At 48.9% G+C, this 23,464-nt stretch overlaps 10 protein-coding genes across 10 annotated transcripts; 7 read left to right on the forward strand and 3 right to left on the reverse strand.

Moving 5' to 3' along the window:
- Positions 1-3,244: 3,244 nt before the first annotated feature.
- Positions 3,245-5,602, forward strand: J7337_003787 (uncharacterized protein; the record flags this gene model as incomplete). The annotated part of the gene is made up of 2 exons (XM_044821496.1): positions 3,245-4,201; positions 4,250-5,602. The coding sequence occupies 2 exons, from the start codon at positions 3,245-3,247 to the stop codon at positions 5,600-5,602; spliced, it is 2,310 nt and encodes a 769-aa protein (XP_044682829.1).
- A 676-nt stretch (positions 5,603-6,278) lies between these two features.
- Positions 6,279-7,921, reverse strand: J7337_003788 (uncharacterized protein; the record flags this gene model as incomplete). Its single annotated transcript, XM_044821497.1, has 2 exons — positions 6,279-7,493; positions 7,544-7,921. The coding sequence occupies 2 exons, from the start codon at positions 7,919-7,921 to the stop codon at positions 6,279-6,281; spliced, it is 1,593 nt and encodes a 530-aa protein (XP_044682830.1).
- A 996-nt stretch (positions 7,922-8,917) lies between these two features.
- J7337_003789 (uncharacterized protein) lies at positions 8,918-9,845 on the forward strand (the record flags this gene model as incomplete). The annotated part of the gene is made up of 2 exons (XM_044821498.1): positions 8,918-9,081; positions 9,128-9,845. 2 exons carry the CDS (start codon positions 8,918-8,920, stop codon positions 9,843-9,845), a joined length of 882 nt encoding a protein of 293 aa, XP_044682831.1.
- Positions 9,846-10,935: 1,090 nt separating this feature from the next.
- On the forward strand, positions 10,936-12,419 carry J7337_003790 (uncharacterized protein; the record flags this gene model as incomplete). Its single annotated transcript, XM_044821499.1, has 2 exons — positions 10,936-11,215; positions 11,269-12,419. The coding sequence occupies 2 exons, from the start codon at positions 10,936-10,938 to the stop codon at positions 12,417-12,419; spliced, it is 1,431 nt and encodes a 476-aa protein (XP_044682832.1).
- A 679-nt stretch (positions 12,420-13,098) lies between these two features.
- Positions 13,099-14,246, forward strand: J7337_003791 (uncharacterized protein; the record flags this gene model as incomplete). The annotated part of the gene is made up of 3 exons (XM_044821500.1): positions 13,099-13,377; positions 13,508-14,001; positions 14,051-14,246. The coding sequence occupies 3 exons, from the start codon at positions 13,099-13,101 to the stop codon at positions 14,244-14,246; spliced, it is 969 nt and encodes a 322-aa protein (XP_044682833.1).
- Positions 14,247-14,706: 460 nt separating this feature from the next.
- J7337_003792 (uncharacterized protein) lies at positions 14,707-15,572 on the reverse strand (the record flags this gene model as incomplete). The annotated part of the gene is made up of 2 exons (XM_044821501.1): positions 14,707-15,142; positions 15,196-15,572. The coding sequence occupies 2 exons, from the start codon at positions 15,570-15,572 to the stop codon at positions 14,707-14,709; spliced, it is 813 nt and encodes a 270-aa protein (XP_044682834.1).
- A 270-nt stretch (positions 15,573-15,842) lies between these two features.
- J7337_003793 (uncharacterized protein) lies at positions 15,843-17,077 on the forward strand (the record flags this gene model as incomplete). Its single annotated transcript, XM_044821502.1, has 3 exons — positions 15,843-15,894; positions 15,984-16,136; positions 16,185-17,077. 3 exons carry the CDS (start codon positions 15,843-15,845, stop codon positions 17,075-17,077), a joined length of 1,098 nt encoding a protein of 365 aa, XP_044682835.1.
- A 512-nt stretch (positions 17,078-17,589) lies between these two features.
- On the reverse strand, positions 17,590-19,360 carry J7337_003794 (uncharacterized protein; the record flags this gene model as incomplete). The annotated part of the gene is made up of 4 exons (XM_044821503.1): positions 17,590-17,848; positions 17,902-18,001; positions 18,055-19,083; positions 19,165-19,360. 4 exons carry the CDS (start codon positions 19,358-19,360, stop codon positions 17,590-17,592), a joined length of 1,584 nt encoding a protein of 527 aa, XP_044682836.1.
- Positions 19,361-20,940: 1,580 nt separating this feature from the next.
- Positions 20,941-21,591, forward strand: J7337_003795 (uncharacterized protein; the record flags this gene model as incomplete). The annotated part of the gene is made up of 1 exon (XM_044821504.1): positions 20,941-21,591. The coding sequence occupies one exon, from the start codon at positions 20,941-20,943 to the stop codon at positions 21,589-21,591; it is 651 nt and encodes a 216-aa protein (XP_044682837.1).
- A 238-nt stretch (positions 21,592-21,829) lies between these two features.
- Positions 21,830-22,793, forward strand: J7337_003796 (uncharacterized protein; the record flags this gene model as incomplete). Its single annotated transcript, XM_044821505.1, has 3 exons — positions 21,830-22,067; positions 22,118-22,276; positions 22,327-22,793. The coding sequence occupies 3 exons, from the start codon at positions 21,830-21,832 to the stop codon at positions 22,791-22,793; spliced, it is 864 nt and encodes a 287-aa protein (XP_044682838.1).
- Positions 22,794-23,464: the final 671 nt, after the last annotated feature.

Here is a 23,464-nt window from a genome sequence, read left to right on the forward strand (position 1 = left end):
CATATAAAATTGCACTTGAGAATCTTGCAGATATCGCCAATCTTAAATCTTAACTTTGTTGTTACTCCGTGAGTGCACTCTCCGAGATATTCGGAGGTTATGTCGTATCTCGTGCCATGTTCGTCTGCTGATGGAAGCCATGGCGCAGCTCTAGTTAAGCATGTGGCTTGGCTTCTAAGACACTCCAGACTTTTATAAGGGTTAAGCGATTTCATGAAAGGATTAGTGAAGATTAGAAGAATGTGCCTAAAATAGGTCCACGTTGTGTTGTATGTGCTCTTGTGATTTGCCGTTAGAATGTCTCTTGTGGCGTTTTCATCTGGAAATGGGGACAGATGTCTTTCAGCAGTCTCAAGACTCCAAGCATGCTCCATGATTCAGTCATGGAAGCATACATCCATCTGTCACATAGTCACATATTCAATTCAGCCTGTAATCTCGTATATTATTTATCAGAGATGAGATGAAGTTGTATACTGTAAACGGAAGCTCCCGTCAGATCAACGGCCTGACAACGGGCAAAGCCATTAGCGCTTGCTACTGAACTCTATTAAACTGCCGATAACAGGAAGTTCCATGAATTGGGAGTGGAGGTTAATTGGTCTTGTATATCTGACACGAGGCCATGAGGGTCATGCCCCTGAACAAGCATAGCCCAAGAAATTCTCCTTCGAGTTATTACCGTTGGAGAAACTCGACTGGAATGTCGGTCAGCGATTGAGTTTTTTTTTGAGTTTGATATTGAGTGGGCAGCAATTCCCGAAGGTCTCCAGCTGAATGGAATTGCTTCTTCCCGGATGCTGGTCCAGTTGATGAGCCGTGCGTTCTTAGGACCCTTGCCTGTCTAGCCTGTGCAGCCTTGGTAGGATTGTGTCTCTTTATGGCTGAGTCCTGTGAACCCTTGGCATTCCTCAGGTCGACTGTACCTTCGATAGCTGCAATTCTCTCCAGAGGAGACACCCAATGGCGATATCATAGATCGAATCGCAAGACCTCTGAGGCGCTGTATCCACCAAATCACTCAACTTTTACCAAGTTCCCCCGTCTAGAGTCGAGTTATTGGCTGAGGGGCCCGACCAGCGTAACACGCAACATGGGGCCTCAGATGCGTGCCCCTGAACTAGAATCGTCCTGGACAGGTAAACCGTGTTGCAGCCTCCGTTAGTATCGTGACTTTAACGAGGCAATTTCAATGTCTGCAATTGTCAGGCGCTTTACATCGGTAGACCAGAAAATTAGCCTTCTGATCGGCTTGGCGGGATGGCGACATTGTCGATAGGGCGAAGCGCGGTAAGCTACGAATGTATTATCGAGATATGCAAATGGGTCTCTGTCTTGACGTTTTACAAGTGATTGGCCTGTCTTTGTTCTGCTCTCAGTGCTCTGTATGTATGTATGTATGTCGCCGCGTGGCTATTATAAGCCACCCGTTGAAAGGGCCACGCCAGCTTCTGCAAGCCGAAACGGCTAACAAGGGAAAGTGGGAGGTTTCGAGGTCTAGAACTATTGATCGGCGCTGATTTTGGGCTTGCTACGATTTCCGTGTTGATCAGGTTTGCCCAATGCACCGAACGTTGTTCCTGTAGGGCTGCAAATTGAAAACAGAGCCTTGCTGCCAACAACTCCGTGTATTTTCCCTGATATCTCCCTCTTTGCGCCTTTAATAATACATGAGTAAGGGACCTCATTTCTTGTCATGATTGCAAATGCCATGGATCTTTAGGTACTTATCATGTGGCAACAGCGTTAACCACTACGAGCGTTAGCCAGGTACATGTAAAGTCTATCGTCTATTCCGCAGATTTCATCAAGGCTTTCAGCCGCCCACTTCGGGCTTGAACTAGCCACAGGGGATAACGTGTTCACCGTGTTCAACCTCTTTGCCTCGAGTGATTGGGTCATCGACAATTAATAGATTCAACGCAATTAATGTTTCCCATCGGCGAATCTTCCAATTGCAAAATCTCATATCAAAAATATCCAGTCAATCCACTCAGAGCCCAACTGCAGCCCAGTCCAGTAGAGCCCCTACTGTTGCAGTGGGCCAATCCCGGTGCCTTCTTTTCAGGGGGCGTCTAGGGCGTCATGGCCTGGCCAGGAACTGCCAGGGGGCGGCGCGATGGTACCTGGACTTTAGCGGCTGCTAGTGGTTGCGCTGTTCGCCAAGAGCACGCGGCCCCGTTATTGATGGGTGGCTGCTGCTGGCGTGGTTCAGAGTCAGGGGAGGCCCAGAGACACGGGAACAGCACAAGACGAGACAAGCAGAGCAAGACAAGACTCCTAGGATTTGTTACTGGTCACAGGCTAATGGTGGAGAAGGAGGCGAAGCCGAGACAGAATGGTAACCTACGTACCTAAGCAGCTAAGGTAGGCAGCTAGGTGAGGAAGGTAGCTTCAGTGGGTGAACCACTGATGAGGAGGACATATCGCATCGACCGATTCACGATTCTCCCTCATCTCGACTTTGGGCAGATAATTAATTAATTACATTACCTTCCGACAACGTCTATCCTCGCTGTAACTAGCGGACCCTTCAGTGCTTCCATTCTTTTTGTGGACTCTACAGTACGCCTACCCCGGATTGTCAACCCGAACCCCCCTCCACAGCCAACAGCAACAATTACGCTTGGCTCTGGGCGGCCTTTTGTAGGTAGCTTTTATGTCCCAGTCCCTGATCTGATCAGCTGATGATCTCTCCCCTTTGAAGACCTGCGCTACAGATAGAGCTGCGACCTCTTTCCAGCTCCCACTCTCTCCCGCAGATCTCTAACTTGCTTAGTTTTGCGATTCAACGTTCAACGTCCATCTCGCTCGACTAACAACCGTTGTATCGTTATTGTTACACCATCTGACTCGGCTTCAAACACCGTGACTCATATTTTCCATATATATTTTTTTTTGGGTGCCATGGCTGTCGCTGTCGCCTGAATTACGGCTCTAGGCGGCGCTTCCACGATGCGATAGATTCAGCCCCCTCCTTTGTCTCCAACTACTTCCACTCGTTCCTCGATATCTCACGCTGTACCACATCGTTTTACAAGCATATTCGCCCAACCTCATTCTCGATTCGAGTCGCACCGACGTTTCCAACGCCTTCTCCTTGGCTACGCGCCTTTGTGCTTCCCATAAAAATCCCCTTTAGGAGGCTTGCCTGTAACCACTCACATCCGCCGCCTCCATGATGACCTCGGCCATAAGGCCTTCGTCACAAGTGTCTATTTCGGGCAGTGGCACCACTACCACCATGGCCGCCAGCCAGCTTCAACCGTTAACGTATGACGGGGGTGAGCTACGAATCGTCCTCGTGCCAACATCCGAAGATGGAAACGACGCTCCAGAACATGACATTGGAGGATCAGAGGTCGACCGCCGTTTTTCGTCCGACAGTTATAGATCATATAGAGCGCCGAACCAATCCATTCCGACACATCCTATCCCGTCCTTACAGGATGCCTTCGCCGAATCTCTGGACGAAGTCACATCCGAGACCGAAGGACCCGGTAAACCTAAATTGCGAGAACTCGATGCACAAGGTCGTCGGGGAAGATTATTAGAACAGGCGGCTGAGGACGAACCATTCGATACGTTGTGGCGTTATCGACCTGGACAGCAACAGCATGAGATGTACAAACTCATCTCACAGATCACATTTGGTGTATACCTCTTGCTCAATAGTTTGGCTGCCGATAATGGTCAAGTCGTGACTATTCTTCAAGGTCACATTGATGAGGTTGATGAGTTTCTCGAGGTGATGCTCGAAGACTTTGCGCAGGCTCACAAGGATCTCACGGAGCGCATCGCTCTTCTTCAACTTCCCATGGCCAACAGACAAGCCTTCGAAAACATGCTTGAAGATCGGGCCTTCAGGGCAAAGATTCTTGCTGGGAATGAGAGAATCGACCATATCCTGGCGCGAACAAATGCTGCCATGAAGCAATGGGACGACGATATTGATGCCGGACTTCGGTCTAGTGAAGCTTTTATGGAATGGCTCAATGAACACAAGAATATTAAATGGCCAGAGTCCGAGCCTGATCTGGACAGTATTTACCGGGCTATGAAGGGCAACGCTGATGGCTGGCTCAACACTTTCGATGACTTGAACAATCAGGCACAGGATCTGAACGGATTGGTTATTAAACTCATGACTATCGTGGCTGAAATGGAGAAGACGGCTGGCGAGGTCAGCCGCAAGACCTGGGTAAGTTGGTTTCGGCCTTGCTTCTTTCCTGTGCTAACGTGTTGAAAGGCAACTATCCCTCCGTTCACTATCCCCGTCAACGAGCCAAAGTCTGAAGAGTCTGCTCAAGTCTCCTCTCCATCGACAAGATCCAATACGAAATCACTTAGGCCCGTGGCCAGCATTCGTAGTGGTGAGAGTCATCGTGCATCTCAAATGACGCAAGGCGATCCTGAAGTGAATACTCTCAGTGATTTCCCTCTTCCTGGAGGCACCCCCCTACTACCACCCACGACATACCAACGCGCGAGCTTTAAACCTTCCCCGAATCTGAGCACCTCGACTTCTTCACCTAGGCCTAATATCAGCGCAAGCGTGTCGCCCTCATCTTCTGGGCCCAACCTCAGTTCTACATCCCCTTCATCTGGCGCGACTACTCCCAGGGCGTCTGTTGCAGGTGATACAAAACAGCCAGAGAGTGATGAACCCGATAACAGTGATGCAAATAGCGGGTTCGACGATGGGCCTTTATATATCCTTCAGCCCAAGGTCTACACTCCAAAATCCGCCGCAGCTCCTGTGGCTCCAGGTCCCGAAACGCCTCGTTTCGAAGAAAAGAGCCAAAGACGAACTATAACACCTTCTACTATACACATTCCTGCTCCCGAAGAGGTTGAGGAACAGACTCATAGACGAACGCTCACCCAGACTGTTCAGGATGCAATGGGACTGCAGAAGCGGACCTCATTGCGGCAACGAGTCTCATTGAAAAAGAACCCGCCTGAATCGATTCACATCCCTCCACGCACCTACGCCGAGCCACCACCTAGCCGCCCATCTCCCTCTAATACCGCACCCCGTACGGCTAGATCTCATGCGCCCGATTACACCCTTGGCTCTGATCTTGAAGTACAGCAACCTCATCGACTTCCCAGGGCGATCTCACATGCAGACTTCTCATCAACTCAACCCCATGTCCCGATGATGCCTTCACCTCACTCTGAGCATCACCAATTCTATCATAATACGATCCCTGTCCGTGCATCGCCTCACTCTCCCCTACAGCAGAGACCTCATACTGCCGGCCCAGCAGATGTCCAATATCGCCCGTCAGGATACTTCCAAGGTCATCAACGTAACCAGCCTTCCCGGATGGGTGGTATGAGTACTCTCAGCAGCGTTACAACAGCGACCTACGATGATGCCGCCACTGTCACTTCACGAGCTACTACCCAGGCCGGAGGAAAGCGAGTTAAGAAGAAGAAGAGTGCATTTGGATGGCTTAAGAAGGCATTCAGTCTCGATGAGGACGAAAAGGCAGATTACGAGGCACGCAAGGCCATGCAGTACCAAAACCAATACAATAATCAGTATTACGAGGGACATAGTCCCAAGTTTTTGGATGGAAAGAGAATTCGGTAATGTGGGCAAATGAGGGATTCTGGATAATTGAGCTTTTGACGCGGTTGAATACTCGATCAAAAGTGTCTCCTATTTCACGCAAACTTCATTTGCGAATTGATACCCGGCGACGACGCTCGCCTTATTTTGCGCATAAGCGTTCCTCACTCATTTACTTTGTCACTTGGGTGCTCTCAGCATTACAGCACAGCATCTGCACATCTGTTGGAAATATCATTGATGGCATCACATTCCTACGAAAATTTTCTTTATACTTGGCATGCCAGATTCTTCGGCCAGCGATGAAGGCGTTATCTGGTTTGGGCACTACGGTTAGGAAGATGCTTAATCTATCTTGCATCTTCATGTTTTTTAGGACGGATTTGGCGAATGCCATTTGATGGAAGGGACGAAGTTGGATGTTGCTGAAGGATCTATAAAAGAGTTAAAGCCTGAAATGTCACGATCATGGCATTATCAGTATATTACAAATTTACGTATCAATGACCACAGATCAGTCTCTGATAATCAATGCTTGGAAGTGAAATATTTGCTGTAAGCATGTGTGGTCCGGTGAAGATGGCTCATATATTTACCCTGCTATGGTAGGATTGAACTCGTATACTCATATGCTTGTAATAATCTATGCTTCTAAATGCAGACCAGAGCAATATCATTCAGCGAGTCTCTTGACCAGCTATGCAATATTTTCTTCACCAAACCCATAGCTCTTAACGCGACTAAAGAAGAATGGCTTGTCATTCTTCAAGCCAAACTCGCCCCAGTCATCCGTCAACTTATTGTAGCTATAGAAACCACGCCAGATAAGTTTGTTGTTACGGGACCCCTTGCCAGCACTTCGCATAGAGAGATCCATGCGGTACATGTACTTGGATCCTACGCCCTCTGTCTCAATGAAGACATCTCCCTCTGGATCACGGTCACGATCATGCCTGCCAGTAGCTGGACCGGGCCGGTCTGTGTCAGAGCCTTCATCACGGTCAGCGGCGGTGGAAAGGCGCCAGCGACCCCGGAGAGCGAGTGCCATGACGGCGGAGGGGAGATGGGGCTGTGCAACGCCGCGGTGGACGTTGAGTTCTTCGCGAGTCAGGTGGTGCACGACATCTGAGGGTTCGGCAGTGCTGAGAAGGCTGATGAGTGTGCCGTCACGGAAGAAACGGAGGTATCGATAGTAAGTAACAATATGAATGGGACTGCCCCACGTAGGCTGATTAGTAGAGGCTTGTCCAGTGCGTACATAGTTGACTGTGGAGATGTAGCAACCATTGAAACGAATTCGCGGTCGTGAGCGCAACAGCTGCACCCAGGTTGGGTACACAGAGGGTATAAGAGACTCCGTAAAAGCAATATTGGCATCGCTTCTGCGCTGCACAAGCTCAGAGGGGCTGATTACGAAACCATCCTGAATCTCAGGGCCTTCTTGTTCCTCCTCTGGCAGGTCGTCCCACTCAACGCCCTTTTCGAAACGGTATATCTGCGAGCTGAAGCCGACTTCTGAACCAAGAGCTACACGGCGCCAGATGCGCTGCTCTGACGCAACGAGGTATGCGAGACGCTTGCACACGCGGGACAAACGGGCGAAGTCTCCGACATCTGTGATTGCAACGTCGCGGAGGATGTGAATGAGGATCTCATCGGGAAGATCGGCAATGGGACATGGTGGCTCGGGCATGCCCTCGATGGGAGGAGGGGCAGGCTCGATTTTCAACCCGGAGAAGCTAGCTATGAGCTCGCCTATGGGTAGAGGCTTTGCTTCTATAGCTTCTTCTGGTTTAGGAGGTTGAGGAGCCTCTGGTGCTGATGCTTTGGTAGCTGTTGGCGACACGGGCCGCGGAGCTGTTTTTTGGGGGAAGTGCTTCTCGCGATATCTCCGATCGACACCATTGTCAAGCTGTAGGCAAGTCAGTAGATTTTCTAACGAGCTGGATTGAAATCACATACTCTGTAAGCCTTGCGGTAAAGCTTGAGACTATCACCCATATTACCCTGTTCCTCCTTATGCATCGCCTCCTCAAAATGGTCCAGAGCAGAAACGAGTTTCTTTCCCTTTCGATCATGATGAATATCCTGCGGTGCTTGAGCTACAAGTTCATCTTGATCGAAAGCACGGCTTTGCACATAATCATCGTCACCGTCATCCGCTGGCGCAGGTACGTGCTTATGTGGCAACGACGAGATAGGACCCTGATGAGGTCGTCTCGACGGTCCAGCCGGAGCCTCAGCAGTTTCCGGGTGTTCATTCCTCGTTCTTAGATCTGAGATCCATTTCTGTCGGAAAGACTCGAGTTCCGAGTCGAGCTCGTTTGTGTTTGATGTCATGATGCTCCTCTTGTCCGTTATGTCCGAAGTTTATCTTAGAAGCGATAGGTTATTTATTACAATAAATTCATTATCACGTTAGAGGCTATAAAGAGTAGTTGTTCGCCGATTGAGTCAAGGTGAGAATGAGGGAGATTGATTATGAGCAGGGGTTGGATTTGAAGGTGGTCGATGATAAGTCGTGATGGATGATGCAAAGAGCACGAATAGAATACTGTGGTTCGCCGGCCGAGTCATAATGGGCGATCGATTACGGTGGATGGATTCGGTTAGTGTGGTCAAGAGATGGTGAATGGGCATTACAAATCCAAACGGTTGAACAACACATAACGATGTTTAGGGCTGTTTGAAAGTGAATCTAGGAAAACCACCAGGCTTTCCACTTATCCAAACCATTTAAAGTATATATGTATAGAATCGGGGCGCTGTGGTAAGAGTGGCAGTTAAGTATCATACAAAAATGCTATTTTGATGCTTATTTGCATACCCTATACCTGAGCGTGTTCTTGTTTGCGCTCACGTCTTTCCTCTGTGTTAGCTTAAGCTTATAGTACCTAGCTACTGATTTTTAAACTTGATATATGATTTGGCATTAAGTGGAATGAGAATGTGGTTAACATTATATACTTACTGCTAGTATTAAAGCGTTGAGTTGACAAGAACGAGATCGCTTCAAGCTATCAATCAGCCCACGATAGCATGAAGTTAATAGACATACATCCTCAACTTCGAGAAACTGGTCGATCAAGAAATCTCGATCCGCTCTAGGGGGACATCAGGCGTTGATTGGTGTTATTACCCCCTTCCTTGGAATTTATCGTGAATTTCGAGATGATCGCTTTGTAATCCCCAATCTTCAGCGTCATCGAGCGTCATGCCAACGTTGTATTACAGACGATATAAGAGCTCGCAGTGGGCACATGAAAAGAGATAACTCGCCATTCAAAGAAACACGAAGAGGCTCTTATCGAGAAACTTACTATAACGATTATCGAAATGGACCGTGCCTTTTATACAGCCTCTCTCGACAATGGTGTCAGCATTGGTTACACTGATACCAAGCCTGATGGGAATGAGAAAGGCGTAGTGGTCTTGATTCATGGTTTCCCTCAGACTTCGTATCAGTTTCGAAAAGTCATTGGTCCTATCTCCTCAGCTGGGTAAGCTTTATCGACCAACAACATGCCAAATACTCATGCCTCTCAGATATCGTGTGATCACCCCAGATTACCGTGGAGCTGGATACTCGCACAGAACTCAGACAGGCTTCACCAAGACAGCCATGGCATCCGATATCCTGAAACTCCTTGACCATCTCTCTATCAAAGATCCGGCCCACATCGTTGGTCATGACATCGGCGGTATGATAGCATATACCTTTGCTTCACGATATTCCGATCGCACAGCATCTGTCATCTGGGGAGAATGTCCCCTCCCAGGAACTCAAGCTCACGAGGATACCTGGAAAATACACGGCGCTAAGCACTTCCACTTCTGGTTCCACCAAGTTCTCGATCTCCCCGAAGCTCTCGTCTCAGGTAGAGAGGAGATCTACCTCGGCCACTTCTACGACAAATACTCGTACAACTCATCAGCAATTACCCAAGAGGACTTGAACTACTATGCCAAGATGTTTAGTCGTCCAGGTGCTCTACGCTGCGGTTTCAATATATATAGAGAGTTCGGGAAAGATTCGGAGGAGAATCGTGAGTGGGTTGCCAAGCATGGGAAATGTAAAGTGAGGGCGTTGGGTCTTAATGGGGGGATGAACCAGTTCAGTGAAATGGCTGAGCGGATGATGGGGGAAGTTCATGAAAGGGGGACTTTTAGTGTTGCTTCGGTGCCTGAGAGTGGACATTGGATTGCAGAGGAGAATCCTGAAGGGTTTGTGAAGGCGGTGCTTGAGTTTGTTGGCAAGGAGTAGACAATCGGGTGAGAGATTGATAATCTTATCATAACGATCAGCAGCCAAGTGTGCTTAACGTTATACTCCACAAGATCTTCTGCTTGGCTTTAGAAAATACCATCGTAACAATTTAGAATTTCAGTAGATAGTAGCATGATATTTCTTATATCAAGGGATCTGAGATTCGATTTATTCATCATTTTGTCAGTTACAATACGCATTCTTGATCCCTGAGCCACTGACATAGCTCACTGAAGCTCTAGCAACCCTTTTGTCCAAAAGATATGCATCGAGCCAATCAAAACCCTCCGTGACATCATGCTACGGAAATCTGCGGCTCACACAAAGCCCAATGACCGCATACCCACGGTACGTACCTCACAGGGCGCAAACCGTTTTTTTGATGCACCAATCCCCGATGCTCCGACCCCGGGCTTATTAGCAGAACAATGGGAGGCGATATCGCCATAATCTTTTTGTTTATTTGCTTGGTAAGAAGTAAATGCGATAAGATCATTAAAGAGCAAGCTATATGAAATATTCATGAAATAAGAAGAGAACATCGTTGATTGACTTATCCTCTTTCTGGGTCGCACTATCAAAGCGCAATTTGATCGAGTGCGATACTAGCCGACCGACCGACAGACCGAATCGTTTTCTCCTACTCCGGCCGGCCTCGGGGATTTCGTCCGGGGAGTCTGTCTTTTTCTTTTCAATTCCACAGCAAAAGACACCTTTTATCAATCAACTTTCGGCATTCAACCTCCAGTGCGGAACTCTAAAAAAAAATAAATGTCAACATCGCAAACATAACGTCTCATCGATTGGTTTGTTCTGGCCCAAAAGGGTGCTTTTTTCTCTACCATTAGATCGCTCGCCACTACTGCGAAACCTCTCCACCAAAAAACGCTACCATCGAGTCATCGTCATCGACACCTCAGCTTGCCTTTTCCTTGTCTCGACAACCTACCTTACACATATCTACTGCTCCTTCTCCCTCCCTGAGACTTCAGTACTCTTCTTTTTCATCCGACGTTGATCTGATTCTCTCGCCAATTGCTCAACCATGAACTGAGGAGAATACGTATACACTCGACTTACCCCAATAATGGCCACTGTCGGCACAAATCGCCCCAGTGGCTACGACCACCACCACAATCACAATCACAGTCACCACCAGAACCCCCTCCAAGCCGATGACGAGTTTTCGCTACGACATATGATGGATGCCGAACCAACGGGCCCCAACGACGGGAGGGATATTCTCAGTGGGAGTAAATCAATACCAGCGGCGGGAGCTGGGGGTAGCAATAATGGAGTTGTTGATATCACAGCGACGCAGAAGATGGTGTCGGCCATGTCGGGCAGTTTATTAACATCATTACTTGGTAGGTATCTCTCTTCATCCTCCATCAGACTTATGCTAACCAGTGTTGCACAGTTACGCCCCTCGATGTCGTTCGCGTGCGACTTCAGTCGCAAAAGGCTCCTCGATCGACCGTAGATTTCTCTAAACTCGCAATCACTACCACCTCGCTCTCCCCCGCCCAAACCGCCGAACTCGGTATCACATCCTGCTGCCGCGAGGTCTTCTTCTCTGGTGGCAACGCCGAATTCTGTCTCGCTGCGCCTAGGATAGACGGTATCGTCGCGCCTCCAGCACCCGCCGAATGTGCCGTTGAAGAGGTACAGCGCCGAACCTTTAGCTCTACTTTTGACGGTCTGCGAAAGATTGCCCGCAATGAGGGCGTTACGACTCTCTGGCGAGGACTATCGCCCACGCTTGTCATGGCGGTCCCCTCGAATATTATTTACTTTACCGGTTACGATTATTTGCGATTTAACCCGAAGAGTCCATTTTCGCATTTCTCTGATACCTCGGCACCTCTGACTGCCGGCTCAGCTGCCCGTGTGCTAGCAGCCACCGCTGTGAGCCCGATCGAACTTGTCAAGACGCGAATGCAGGCCGCTCATGGCGCATCGACGACAAATCACCTTATGGAGGCTTTCGAGAGTGTGAAGGAGATGGTGGGAACACATGGATACACTGCATTATGGAGAGGCTTGACATTGACCCTGTGGCGAGATGTTCCTTTCTCAGGTCTTTACTGGTGGGGATACGAGTCGATACGATCACGACTGACAGATTATCGTGAGCAACGCCATGGTCACTTATTGCCATTGGAGGAGGACCTGTCCGAAGCAAGGAGACGATCCCAAGTCCAGGAGAACCACACCGAAACCTTTGTGGATGCCTTCACAGCTGGTGCTCTGTCCGGAGCTTTCGCATCTTTCGTCACCACACCTTTCGACGTCGGAAAAACACGAACACAGATCTACCAAAACAGTTCCAAAAAGGCCAAGCAAAGCAGCGCCAGCGCAGTAGCAGCCCCCGAGGAGCGCAGTATGGTACGCCTCCTCTGGCACATCTTCAAGACCGAAGGAGCCTCAGGACTATGGAAGGGATGGATCCCACGAACCCTCAAGGTTGCTCCAGCATGCGCCATCATGATCAGCAGCTATGAGGTCGGCAAGCGAGCGTTCCGCGGAGTCAACGAGCGACATCTTCACAGCTCCAACGACCGTTCGTGATGAAAACGAACAGAATGAATAGGATGGAAAAAGGAAATACCCCCAAAACGACGGAGAGGAAATAGATGAATTTGGCGTTATAGGGGAGGAGGTGAAACAAGAACTCTTCTCCTTGGAACTGGCAATTGCTGTTGCGATTGGTTTTCTCGGTTTCTTGATGATAGACGGAGCACTGTACCAAATATGAGCGATAGATAATAATTGTAAAATATATGTAAGATCAGATATGTTAGCACTATGAGTTGTCCCTATTTTGGCGTGACGGTTCATAGTATAGTGCCACAAAGTCCTCCAGGTGACTTCCGATTCTATGAAAACATTAGACGTAAGATATGAAGAAGTATATGAAGATCATCGACATGGAATTGATTTCTTGCGAGTTTTAATTTCTGGGCATCTGAGCCCAGAGTTGGGCAATATTCAGTTATCGAGGCCGCCATTCACAACGAAAAGTGGGACTTTGAAGACTTCAATCTTCAACATTTGGGTCTCAATATCACCGGACTTGAACGAATAACTGCTTAAGTATAATAGTGATCAATTTGAAATTTCGAGGTACGATTAAATAAGATAGTACCTTCACCATTCAGTCCTCAGGCCGTCACGCTTAACAACACTTTGAACTCATCAAATTCTTCACATACCATCCACAAACTCACTAACACTCGTCATAGCAATCATGTACACACTCAACTGCGCCGACGGCCTCTCCCTCGGCAGAGATGTATACGCCCTCGACATATACAGGACATCCGTTGGTCTCGCATCTATCTCATCAGACCAGTTTCTCTCTGTTCTCGACCCGACTCGTCTCTCTGCAGGTCCTCAGCGTCGTCTGCCCACTCAGCACGGCAACTTGACCACATTGCAAGTGTTTGATAGCAATGCTTCGATTGTGTGTACTGCTGGTGAGAACGGAACTGTTGGTGTGTGGGATTTGAGACAGGGTGCGAATGTTGTGCAGTTTCAAGGTGAGTGACGGATTTAAATAAAGTAATTGGTAGGAGAGTTGCTGATTGTGAGTGTAGCTAGCCAAGCTCCTATTCTATCTATGGCTTGTAGTCTTGACACACAGACTATTGCCGTAGGAACAGAACTCCAAAACCACACAGCATCCATCCATCTCTGGTAAGCACCCTCCCCTCTACGCCAAGTTCCTCTCTAACAACCCCAGGGACGTCCGCTCAACACCATCATCCAAAGCACACTACCAAGAAGTCCACAGTGACGACGTAACAGACCTATCCTTCAACCCCTCCAACCCAGCTCTTCTCCTCTCCGGCTCAACAGACGGTCTCGTCAACGTGTACGACACCCGGGTTGCAGATGAGGACGATCTCACAGTACAGACCTGCAACGTCGACGCTTCTATTCACCGCGCCGCATGGCTTTCAGCGACAGAAGTAGCTGCTCTCTCCCACGATGAGCGCTGTGCTCTCTACGATGTTAGCGAGGAGCGCGCAAACGGCGATGCCGTACAGGACTTTGGCGATATGAGATCTGTTCTGGGATGTCAGTACGTCGCTGATATTACGCCCAAAATGGACGGCAGCGGGGCTATTCTCGGTGCTGGAGCTCAAGAGTAAGACTACACTCCCCCTTTTTGTGAAATTGATGTTAACGTTGTGTAGTAAACAAGGATTTGAGCTTGTCTTCCTTGCTAAGAACCCCAATGGCGAGGGATGGGCGCTGGATCGGGAGAACAGTGTTGGCTTGCCTGGTGCTCATGGGGAGGAGATTGTGAGGTCTTTCTGTTTCTTTGACGAGGCCCATGTGGTGTATACTGCTGGTGAAGATGGAAATGTGAAGGCTTGGAGGCCCAACTAAGGAGAGAAGCTGAAGATAAAACGAATAAACAATGGAGCGATCAACGTATGCGCTATGGCTGTGCTTCTGACATATCCTGGCTGAGGATGTTATTGGGAAATCATAGGTTTGTCCCAGTTTATTCATAAGTAGCGCCGAATAATGAAGGAATAGTATCTTCTGTTCAAGATGCAATATCATTATATATTATTTGATGCGAGTCTCTGGCTGCATAAGTTTCGACCAAAGCACACTTTGTCTGTTTTCACATACGAGCAGTAGCCATCGACCCAGCCATCCGAACCCGCCTAGGCGATTTGTGAATTCGTGAATGCTAAGCCTGCTGTTGATGGCCTTTGTTAAGACAAGGCGTTAGCCGAAAGTACCAGGAACCGTACGCATCAATACTAACCGCAACCTCTGATGTGAGTCGCCTATATCCCCTATCCCCATATTGCCTTCTTCCATGAATTTTGTACCCTCAACTAAACTTATCATGCTTGCTCTTCACTTTGATCTCCAACAACGCCTCATGATAATCGCCCTCCCTCCTCGCCCTCTTCAACCTCCTAACCTCATCCTCATCCAACCTCCTCCCCGCCGCCTCCTCCAACTCCCTCCGACTAATCTTCGCCAACGCCTTCTCCTCCTTCGACGCGCGCAGCTTGGGCTTGAACCGCGCCTGCATTCTTATCCTGAACGTCGTGTCGAACGAGATGTCGTCTGCGTCGCCGCGCACGTCTACGGCTTTGGAAGAGGCTTTGCTGGGTGCTTTTATGGTGAGGAATGTGTCGCGCAGGGTTTGCAGTTGGAAAGTTCCGGGTGTGTCGCCGGTGGGGATCACGTTGAAGGATTCGAGGGGGGATACGGCTTCGGAGGTTGCTGAGAGGAGGCCGATCTTGTCGCAGGAGAGGTATCTGTGTTGCGCATTAGCTACAGGGCATAGTTGTAGATGAGGGGGTTAACTTACCTTCCGTGATGGCCCTTGAAGCGAAAGCTCTCTGTTCCAGCAACGCGATTCGCAACCCAGACTTGACGCACATCATGCGGTTCCGCCGTGGAAGGATTCCCATCAACGATATTCTCAATCGGAATCGTAAACACCTTTCCCGTCGTATCACACGCCAACGCCGAAGGCTCATCCGTCGGTAGAACAATCATGATCGGCCCAACAACATCAGTCGCTGCCTCAGCAGAAACCCAACTGTCGTCATTCTCTGCCTCTTCGCCCGTCTTCTGCAACTGCCCAGCTTCGTCGTCTACGCCATCGCGTTGGGATTTCTCGGGGTCTGTTCGCTTGCGCTTCTTGACCTTCTTGTCGCCTTTAAATGTCAATGGCTTGACCATGATCGGATATTCGAGGTTTAGCTTGATGATGTAGGTAGTTAGTTACAGGGAGATTTGAGGGCCGACGGTCAACGCCGGGATACGGCGAGCTCCACTACGAGAACTGAACTGTTCGGGAAGGTGATTGGTTATGTAATCGGTTATCCCCCGCAACTCATGGTAACCTCTGTAAGAGAAAAAAGAAATAAAAAGATAGGAATAATTCCCTGACTCCATTTATTTTTTATCTGTCGCATAAGCTAAGTCATTGTTTGTTGTATCTCGATCAAAATGGTTGCCCAAGCTCAAGCTGTCTCTGTGTCTCTTCAGGACCTCAAGGATGGTACGTACCTCTTACATTCATGATAAGGTAGCGCCGCTGTCATGATGAATCTCCTTCGCCCTATAAAACAGCAGTCTCATAACTCATAGGCAACATTCCTTTTGAAACCCTCAAAGAAGCCTTTGGTCCTGATTCTCTCGGAATTCTCGTCGTAAAAGACGTTCCCAAAGAGTTCCCCGAACTTAGACACCAAGCTCTCTCCTACGCTTCGTATCTCGGCAACCTCCCCAAGGAAGAACTTGGTAAGTTGTCATGATACTATGAAACAGCCCTCACTAACACAAGTCAAGAGAAACTTGAGAACGCCAGAGCTAAATATCTAACTGGCTGGTCCCTCGGAAAAGAAACTCTCAAAAATGGTCAAGTCGATACCTTCAAGGGCTCATACTACGCCAACTGCGCATTCTACATAGACCCTTCTCTCGAATGCGCCAAGCCAACTGAAGAGTTCTCCATTGACACATTCCCCGAATATCTCGCCCCCAATGTATGGCCACCAGAGAATGTCCTTCCGGGCTTCAAGCCCTCCGTCACCTCGCTATGCCGCCTCATCATTGACGTAGCTGTCCTTGTCGCACGTGCTTGCGATCGCTTCGCGCAAGAGGATATCCCAGGTTATCCCGCTGGATACCTAGAGCACGTTGTCAGCACTTCCAGCACCACCAAGGCCCGTCTGCTGCACTACTACCCTCAAGAAAACGACCCTGCTGCCAATGGCGGTGATGAGGATGATTGGTGTGCTACGCATCTGGACCATGGATGCTTGACTGGTCTTACATCAGCCATGTTTATCGACGAGCACAAGACAAGTCCCGCGGTACCAGAAGTTACAAACTTGAATGGTGCTTCTCTTGCACCCCTTGATGAGCTTCCCTCATCCCCTGATCCTTCAGCTGGTCTTTACATCAAGTCTCGTACAGGCGAGACTGTTCAAGTCAAGATTCCTCGGGATTGCATTGCTTTCCAGACTGGCGAAGCTCTGGAGCGTATTACTGCCGGCCGATTCAAGGCTGTGCCTCACTTTGTCAGGGGCGTGAGAGCTAGTGTTAGTGATGGAAAGATTGCCCGTAACACGTTGGCGGTGTTTACTCAGCCTAACTTGGGTGAAGAGGTGGATATCAAGCAGCACCTCACTTTTGGAGAGTTTGCTAGGGGTATTGTTGATAAGAATACTGTGTCATGACAGCTTGATATATACAGAAATACAAACTTTGACGGTGCAATTTCAAGTCACGTCTTGTTGGCTTGAGAGAATAACTATTCTTGTGAGGTGTTTAAATGAGTGTGTATTTTAAGCTCAATCCAAAACAGTCCTAACAGCCTACACAATGTGGCATATAGCAACATGTTTGTTTTCTTTTTTGTAGCATACATATAAGGATGGTGATTTGTACTGCACGACCCTACTTAGATATCACTCTAGTAGGGTAAAAAGGGCAGCGCGGTCATTGAAACGAAAGCATAAACTTAGCAGCGATGATAATGTGTCCGGCTTTGCAGTAAACCAATTACTATCAGCCAAGAAGAGAAGTGAAGAGAATAGGCCTGGACCAATGTATGCAGAAATGATTGATAAAATTACCAAGAATTCATCCATACAACTGGCAGAAACCAGATCATAAATGATCGTATCCTAATATCGCATTCCTGAAGCATCAAGCATGCAGGTCAGGTTTGAGTGAAGCACTCGGCGGATTAAGCCCAAGCACCCACGAGACTCATAAAGAAAGCCCCGAAGAACACCAAAAGGCAAGCGTAGATACGCTTACGGCCGCGGAGGAATCGCCAGCTCTCGTCACTGAGGAAGTCCTGGGAAAGAAGCTCAACCAGCGAGGCAAAGGTGAGGAGTCCAGCCGAAATGGCATTCATGACGCCAACGACAATGAGTCCAGTTTCGGAGTTGGGGCTGTAGAGTGTGTGGGTAGCAAGGCCGATAGCTTGTCCCAGAGGAGTGCTGATGCTCATGTTAGTGGATGATATGGGACGGGTGATAGCTTCAATACTTACGTGCATCCATAGGCGAGAGCCATGAACCAAGGCTGCATCTTGCCCTGAGGCCACTTGATAGAAGCGATTCGAGAGCCGAGAGCCAATCCTTCAAAGGTTTCTGTAATCGTGTTAGTCCACGTCCAAAGCGATGACCATTGTATGTAGACTTACGGTGAAAGACAATGGCAATGAGCAGAATAATGAATTCGTTGCCAATCGAAACGCTAAGCGCCATCCCAATGAAGACACTGTGGAAGAGAATACCAAGCTCGAGCAAGACGCACTGGAGAAGCTCCTTACGTTGCTGCTGCTCTGGGGTCAAGCTTGGCATCTGTACAGCCTCGAGGCTCGTCTCCTCGAGGTTCTTTCTTCCAGATTGGGCGTTGTCGTCATCTTCGCAAGCTTCTTCCTCCAAGTTCTCCAATCGCTCATCTCTGCTGTTCAGGACAGAAAGCCCCTGGCCAATGCTGGAGGATCGTCCACGAATAGGTCCCATATCCCGAATGGGGAGCATGCCGGTGCCTCCCATGCACCCGCCACTGTTAGAGTTGCCAACAATGCAGGCATCGCTATCGGCTCCTGACGTGACCTCAGCGGGCGAAACATGGCGAGACGGGTGAAAGACCATCTCAATAACAGTGACGAGGAAAATGGCAGCAAGAGCAATGGCACCAGGCATGGCAGGGTAGTCCTGGTTCCAGAAGCTGCTCAGGCAAGGGTCCCCGAGAGAGATGAAAGCAGTGGGGAGCAAATGGACAAAAGCCGTCGCAATCAGCACACCAGTGCCGAAATGGCGTACAGCGAAGAAGAAACGAGTCGGAATCCTCAGACCTGGGAACTTGGTAGCCATGATGGGGAAAGCACAAGCAAGCGTCGAAACGCACAGGATGATGAACAAGGCTCCAACATGGAGAGGAGTGTTGTATTCAGCCTTGTTGACACCTCCAGTCTCGCAGGTGCTTCGCTTGCGGAGAGGCGAGACCTGAAGAGGAGTCGACTCATGGGCCTTGGGGGCTGAAGTCATGGCAGCAGGCGCAGAGGCAGGGGAGTTCCAGGATGAGATGATCGTCGAGACAACAAGAACAGAGAGGACCCAGACGGTCCAGCTCCAGATGTGCGAGGCACATGACGAGAGGGTGCCTCGATGAAGACGGATTTGGTCATCACCACCATCTACCGTCTTGAGATACGAGGACAGTCCTGGGTATGTGAGTTAGTATTGGGAATGAAACTGAGATGTGGATTATGACAAGGGATAATCATGAGATTTTTCAGACATACCCGAGATACGGGACAGTCGTCCCGCATCCTTCTCAGAGCCCAGGAAGGGCTCTGTAGGATGATTCCCCGCTTGATTACTTTCATCGTGCGAATTTAATAGACTTCCACTCGTGCCTCCACTTCCGTCATCCTGGCCAGCATCAACATGCTCGCGCAGGTTCGAGATGCCATTGAGATCCTGGCGCGTGGTGTTCATGGCTGCCAAGGGAGAAGGAGCTTGATTCCAAGTCAAGCGCTGATAGAAAGATTCATCTGCTTTAGAAAGGCAAATCATCTTGTCGGACCTTTCGGTGATTGGATTGATGAGTTCAGCCCTAACTTTGTTGAAGAGGATCGTTTGATAGAAGAGGCTGTTTGAAAAGGTGCCAGTAAAGTTTGTTTGTCGTCACGGGCAAAAAGGCCACGAATACAAGGTCTTGGCCGATTACAGTCAAACAGAGTATCTTCGATGTTGGACAATTGCAGTGAATACGTTACAATATGGGAGAGGTTAAGGAATTGGAATTGGAATTGGAATTGATGCGATGACGGAGATATAAGAGAATAGAGTTATCGCGTAGTGTACTACTTTAAATCTAATGTAACCACCAGGTTGGCAGACAAAAGGGTTAAAGGCACCTGGATAAGCAGAACACAGCCGCTAAAACTCCACTCACCTGCTTCAGAAACTGGGGGAGGTGGCATCCATGACATCCCAGATCAGGTAAGGACAGACTTTTTTTCTTTTCTTTTCTTGTCTGGTCTTAGTCTTGGGAACTCGATATCCCCGGCTTCGCCCGCGTGACCAGCAGCCCAAGACTTTGACTCAGTCTGTCTTGATTGGCTCGTGCCTCGAGATACACGGGTCAATACGGAAAACCACGAGTATTTCCTTGTACTTTGTCCCTCGTCCCCCGCAATGTCTCTCTCCTCCGTTGGGTCCCGGTCATCGGCCGGAAGAAGCTTGCGAGCGGGCGGCTCAAGAGCTCGGGAGACCTCCGTACTGTAGCTACCTATGATCCATGAATAACAGAATATCCACAAACTATTGATCACTTGATCACAAGACAATCTCAGCTTCTACCCATGAAAAGGTAGAAAAGTCTAGATTTTCTCTTTACCCCACAGGAATACGATCGAATACGCTTCATCGAACCAAGCCAAACACCGGCTGAGAATTACAGCCCTCCCCGTCTTGGCACGCCATGTCTATGCCGTATAACTTGCATGGCAACCGGTGAATCGAGGTGAAAGCCGAAGGGTCCAATAGCTTGAAGCTATCACTAGCAAGCATGTCTTGTCACTGGTGAGAGAAATAACTCCCTGCAGCTCGACCGCAATCACATGCGGTAAACTTCCGGAGGAGAAATGAGGCCCAAAGTGACGATGAGACTGCCAATTGTTACATCGATGATGCGTCTGGTCTTGTGTCTGTTCCCACCCATATATTCCTGGTCTGCTATGATCGACAAGAGTTCTTGGCTGTTGTGCTTGTGCTGTGAATCAATCAGCACTGTAGAACAAGCATACTTTAAGCTTGATCACCGTGATTGGATTCGAAAAGAAGACGAGAATAATGACCAAGACATCAAGGTAAGAAAGTTTGACGATATGGGTCTTATCTAGGATCATATACGAAACGGAGCCGCGATTACATAAGACGTGATGCGATGATGCTGCGTAATTGCATCATCCTTCTTCACATGAATACAACCTCATTTATACTTTGTGATAACCTCAAGAACACAGCATCTCTTCTCCCAACTCACCTAAATCAACATCTCAGGTACTTCAAACATGGCTCTCCCTCCTAAATTCGCCGGGCAGAAGCTCCAGTTCGCTCACCCTCCCGCCTCCGACTCAGCCGTGGCTCACACAACTCACACGCTCGAGTTCTACCTCGACTACTGCTGTCCCTTCTCCGCCAAGATCTTCCGCACCCTGCAAAACGACGTGATCCCCGCCATCAAGGCCAACCCAGCCTGGGCATCCAGCCTCACATTTATCTTCCGCCAGCAGATCCAGCCATGGCACCCTTCCTCCACGCTCATGCACGAAGCTGCCCTTGCTGTTCTCCGTCTTGCGCCCGAGAAGTTCTGGGAGTTTAGCGCTGTGCTGTTTGACGAGCAGCAGGATTACTTTGATGTCAATGTTGTGAATGAGAAGAGAAATGATACGTATCGTCGTTTGGCGAAGGTTGCGGCCAAGGTTGGCGTTGATGCGGACAAGGTGTTTGATCTGCTTGTGATCTCTGACAAGCCTGGTGATGATGGGGCGCTGAATGCGGGTAACAAGGTCACCAACGATGTCAAGGTCATCACCAAGATGAATCGTTTGATCGGTGTGCATGTTACTCCTACTGCTGTGTTTGACGGTGTTGTGCAGGATGTCAGCTCTGGATGGACAAAGGAGCAGTGGATTGAATGGCTGCACAAAAATGTTGTTTGACTCGAATCAGAGAATCAGAGACACAAGAGTCATAAGCTCTAAATAGAATGAATGAATTCATGATAACTATAGACAATTGAAGCTCTCGCCAGAATATTCCGAGTTGGTCATTATATGGTGTTAAAACGGCCACTACCCTGTATAAATCTTTTCAACTCAGCGCGTCTCCCCACTACCATCAGTTTTTGACATCGTTCTCATGAGCCTTTCATTGAAGCCATAACTCACATCAATCACAATGCGTCAATTAAGAATGATAATACCAATGCTACGGCCATCTCAATTGGCCAGCATTACCCGTCAATCAACGCCTCTTCAATCCTCAGCCCTTCCGCGAAGCTTTCGTCGCTCGCTACAAAAATCTCTACAAGCTCAAGTGAGATGCTACGCCAAACCTACGGCCAAGAAGCCCGTTAAGCTTGAAGATGAGCTTAAGCGACAAGCTAGAGCTGCTTCCAAAGATGGCAAGGAATTCGGTAGGTTCAATCGCGAGATGGATAGAAGGATGGTCACTGATGCTGCTTAGAACTTCCTGAGAAACTCATCATATATCATGCTGGCACAGGTCGCATCACATTCATGGCCATGCTCAAAATCACAACGCTCTTCATCGGCGCTTTCTTTTGCTGTATCGTAGCACCAAGCTACATCAAAGCTGAAAAGCCCGAGCTCCTCACCGCAGGCGGTATGTGCTATCTCATCTCTCACAGCAAACCACAAACTAATAACACCAAGTCGTCCTATGCGGCATCATCCCCGTCCTGTTCGTCACCTACATAACCTCCCCCTTCGTAACCCACATCCACGTCCACCTCCCCCCCTACGCCCGAACATCACGCCCCATCCTAGAGCGCTTCATCAAGAACCTCCCTCCCACAACGCCCCTCACCCTGACCACCATGAGCGCCATCTCCAAGCCTCGCTACAGCAGCATGCACGCCGGTGATCTGAGCCCTGTGCGACGCCGCCTCGGCCTCATCAACTACGTCCGTGACACAAAGGACGAGAACGCCAGGCGCAAGTGGTATATGTTCCGTGCCGTCGGCAAGTTCTACGTGCAGGACAAGAGGCCGCAGACGCGGGTCCGGTATCAGAAGAAGACGGATAAGGTCGATGGTTGGATCTGGGATGTCATCAAGGAGCGCATTGACAATAGGGCGTTGAAAGCTGCGTCACCTTATAAGGGGAATGTCTCGATTTGAACCGTTTGTCCGGTTCTGTGCCACCATGTATGTATGATATAGAGGAGAAACGGGAATGCTCTTCGGTTCGCTCGTTGTTAGTATCACAAGCCTAGTCTCGTAAAGAAACAGACAACATGGCCCAATGGATTGATGAATAGGTAACGCGGGAACGATTGCTTTGGAGCAACAGGCTTAATCTCCATGAGGAAGACTAATATATATGAGGTTGACCCTTGCTCTGATCGACGTCCAATGGCAAGTCTGGTTCATCAACTCAAGACTTCGTATCATGACCCTAGTCAAGACCACACCCCTACATACTGGTCACTCCAATAGCACACATATCACCATTACATGAGTACAGATCAATCAAGCACTCAAACAATGCGCCCAGTACACGCAACCATGATATTTATACGTTGCATATCAAATAGAACCAATCCAGAAGCCATGACTCCTTTCTGTTTTTCCTTTGTTCCCAATGCTCCGCCAGAAGCCTTCCAGGTCGTCAATCACGTAGACAAATAGTGGTACATGGATCCTGCCTGTCCAACCGAAATAAACGCACCTCATAGTAGGTACGGGCCCTTTCCATTTGTTGCTTGTGGGCCTAAATAATTCTCAACGCCTCCATCATGGCTCGTTATATGTTCTTGTCAATCCTGTCAAACCATCGTAATCAACCGGTT

This window comes from Fusarium musae, chromosome 3, assembly GCF_019915245.1.
Source record: "Fusarium musae strain F31 chromosome 3, whole genome shotgun sequence".
NCBI classification, from domain to species: Eukaryota; Fungi; Ascomycota; class Sordariomycetes; order Hypocreales; family Nectriaceae; genus Fusarium; species Fusarium musae.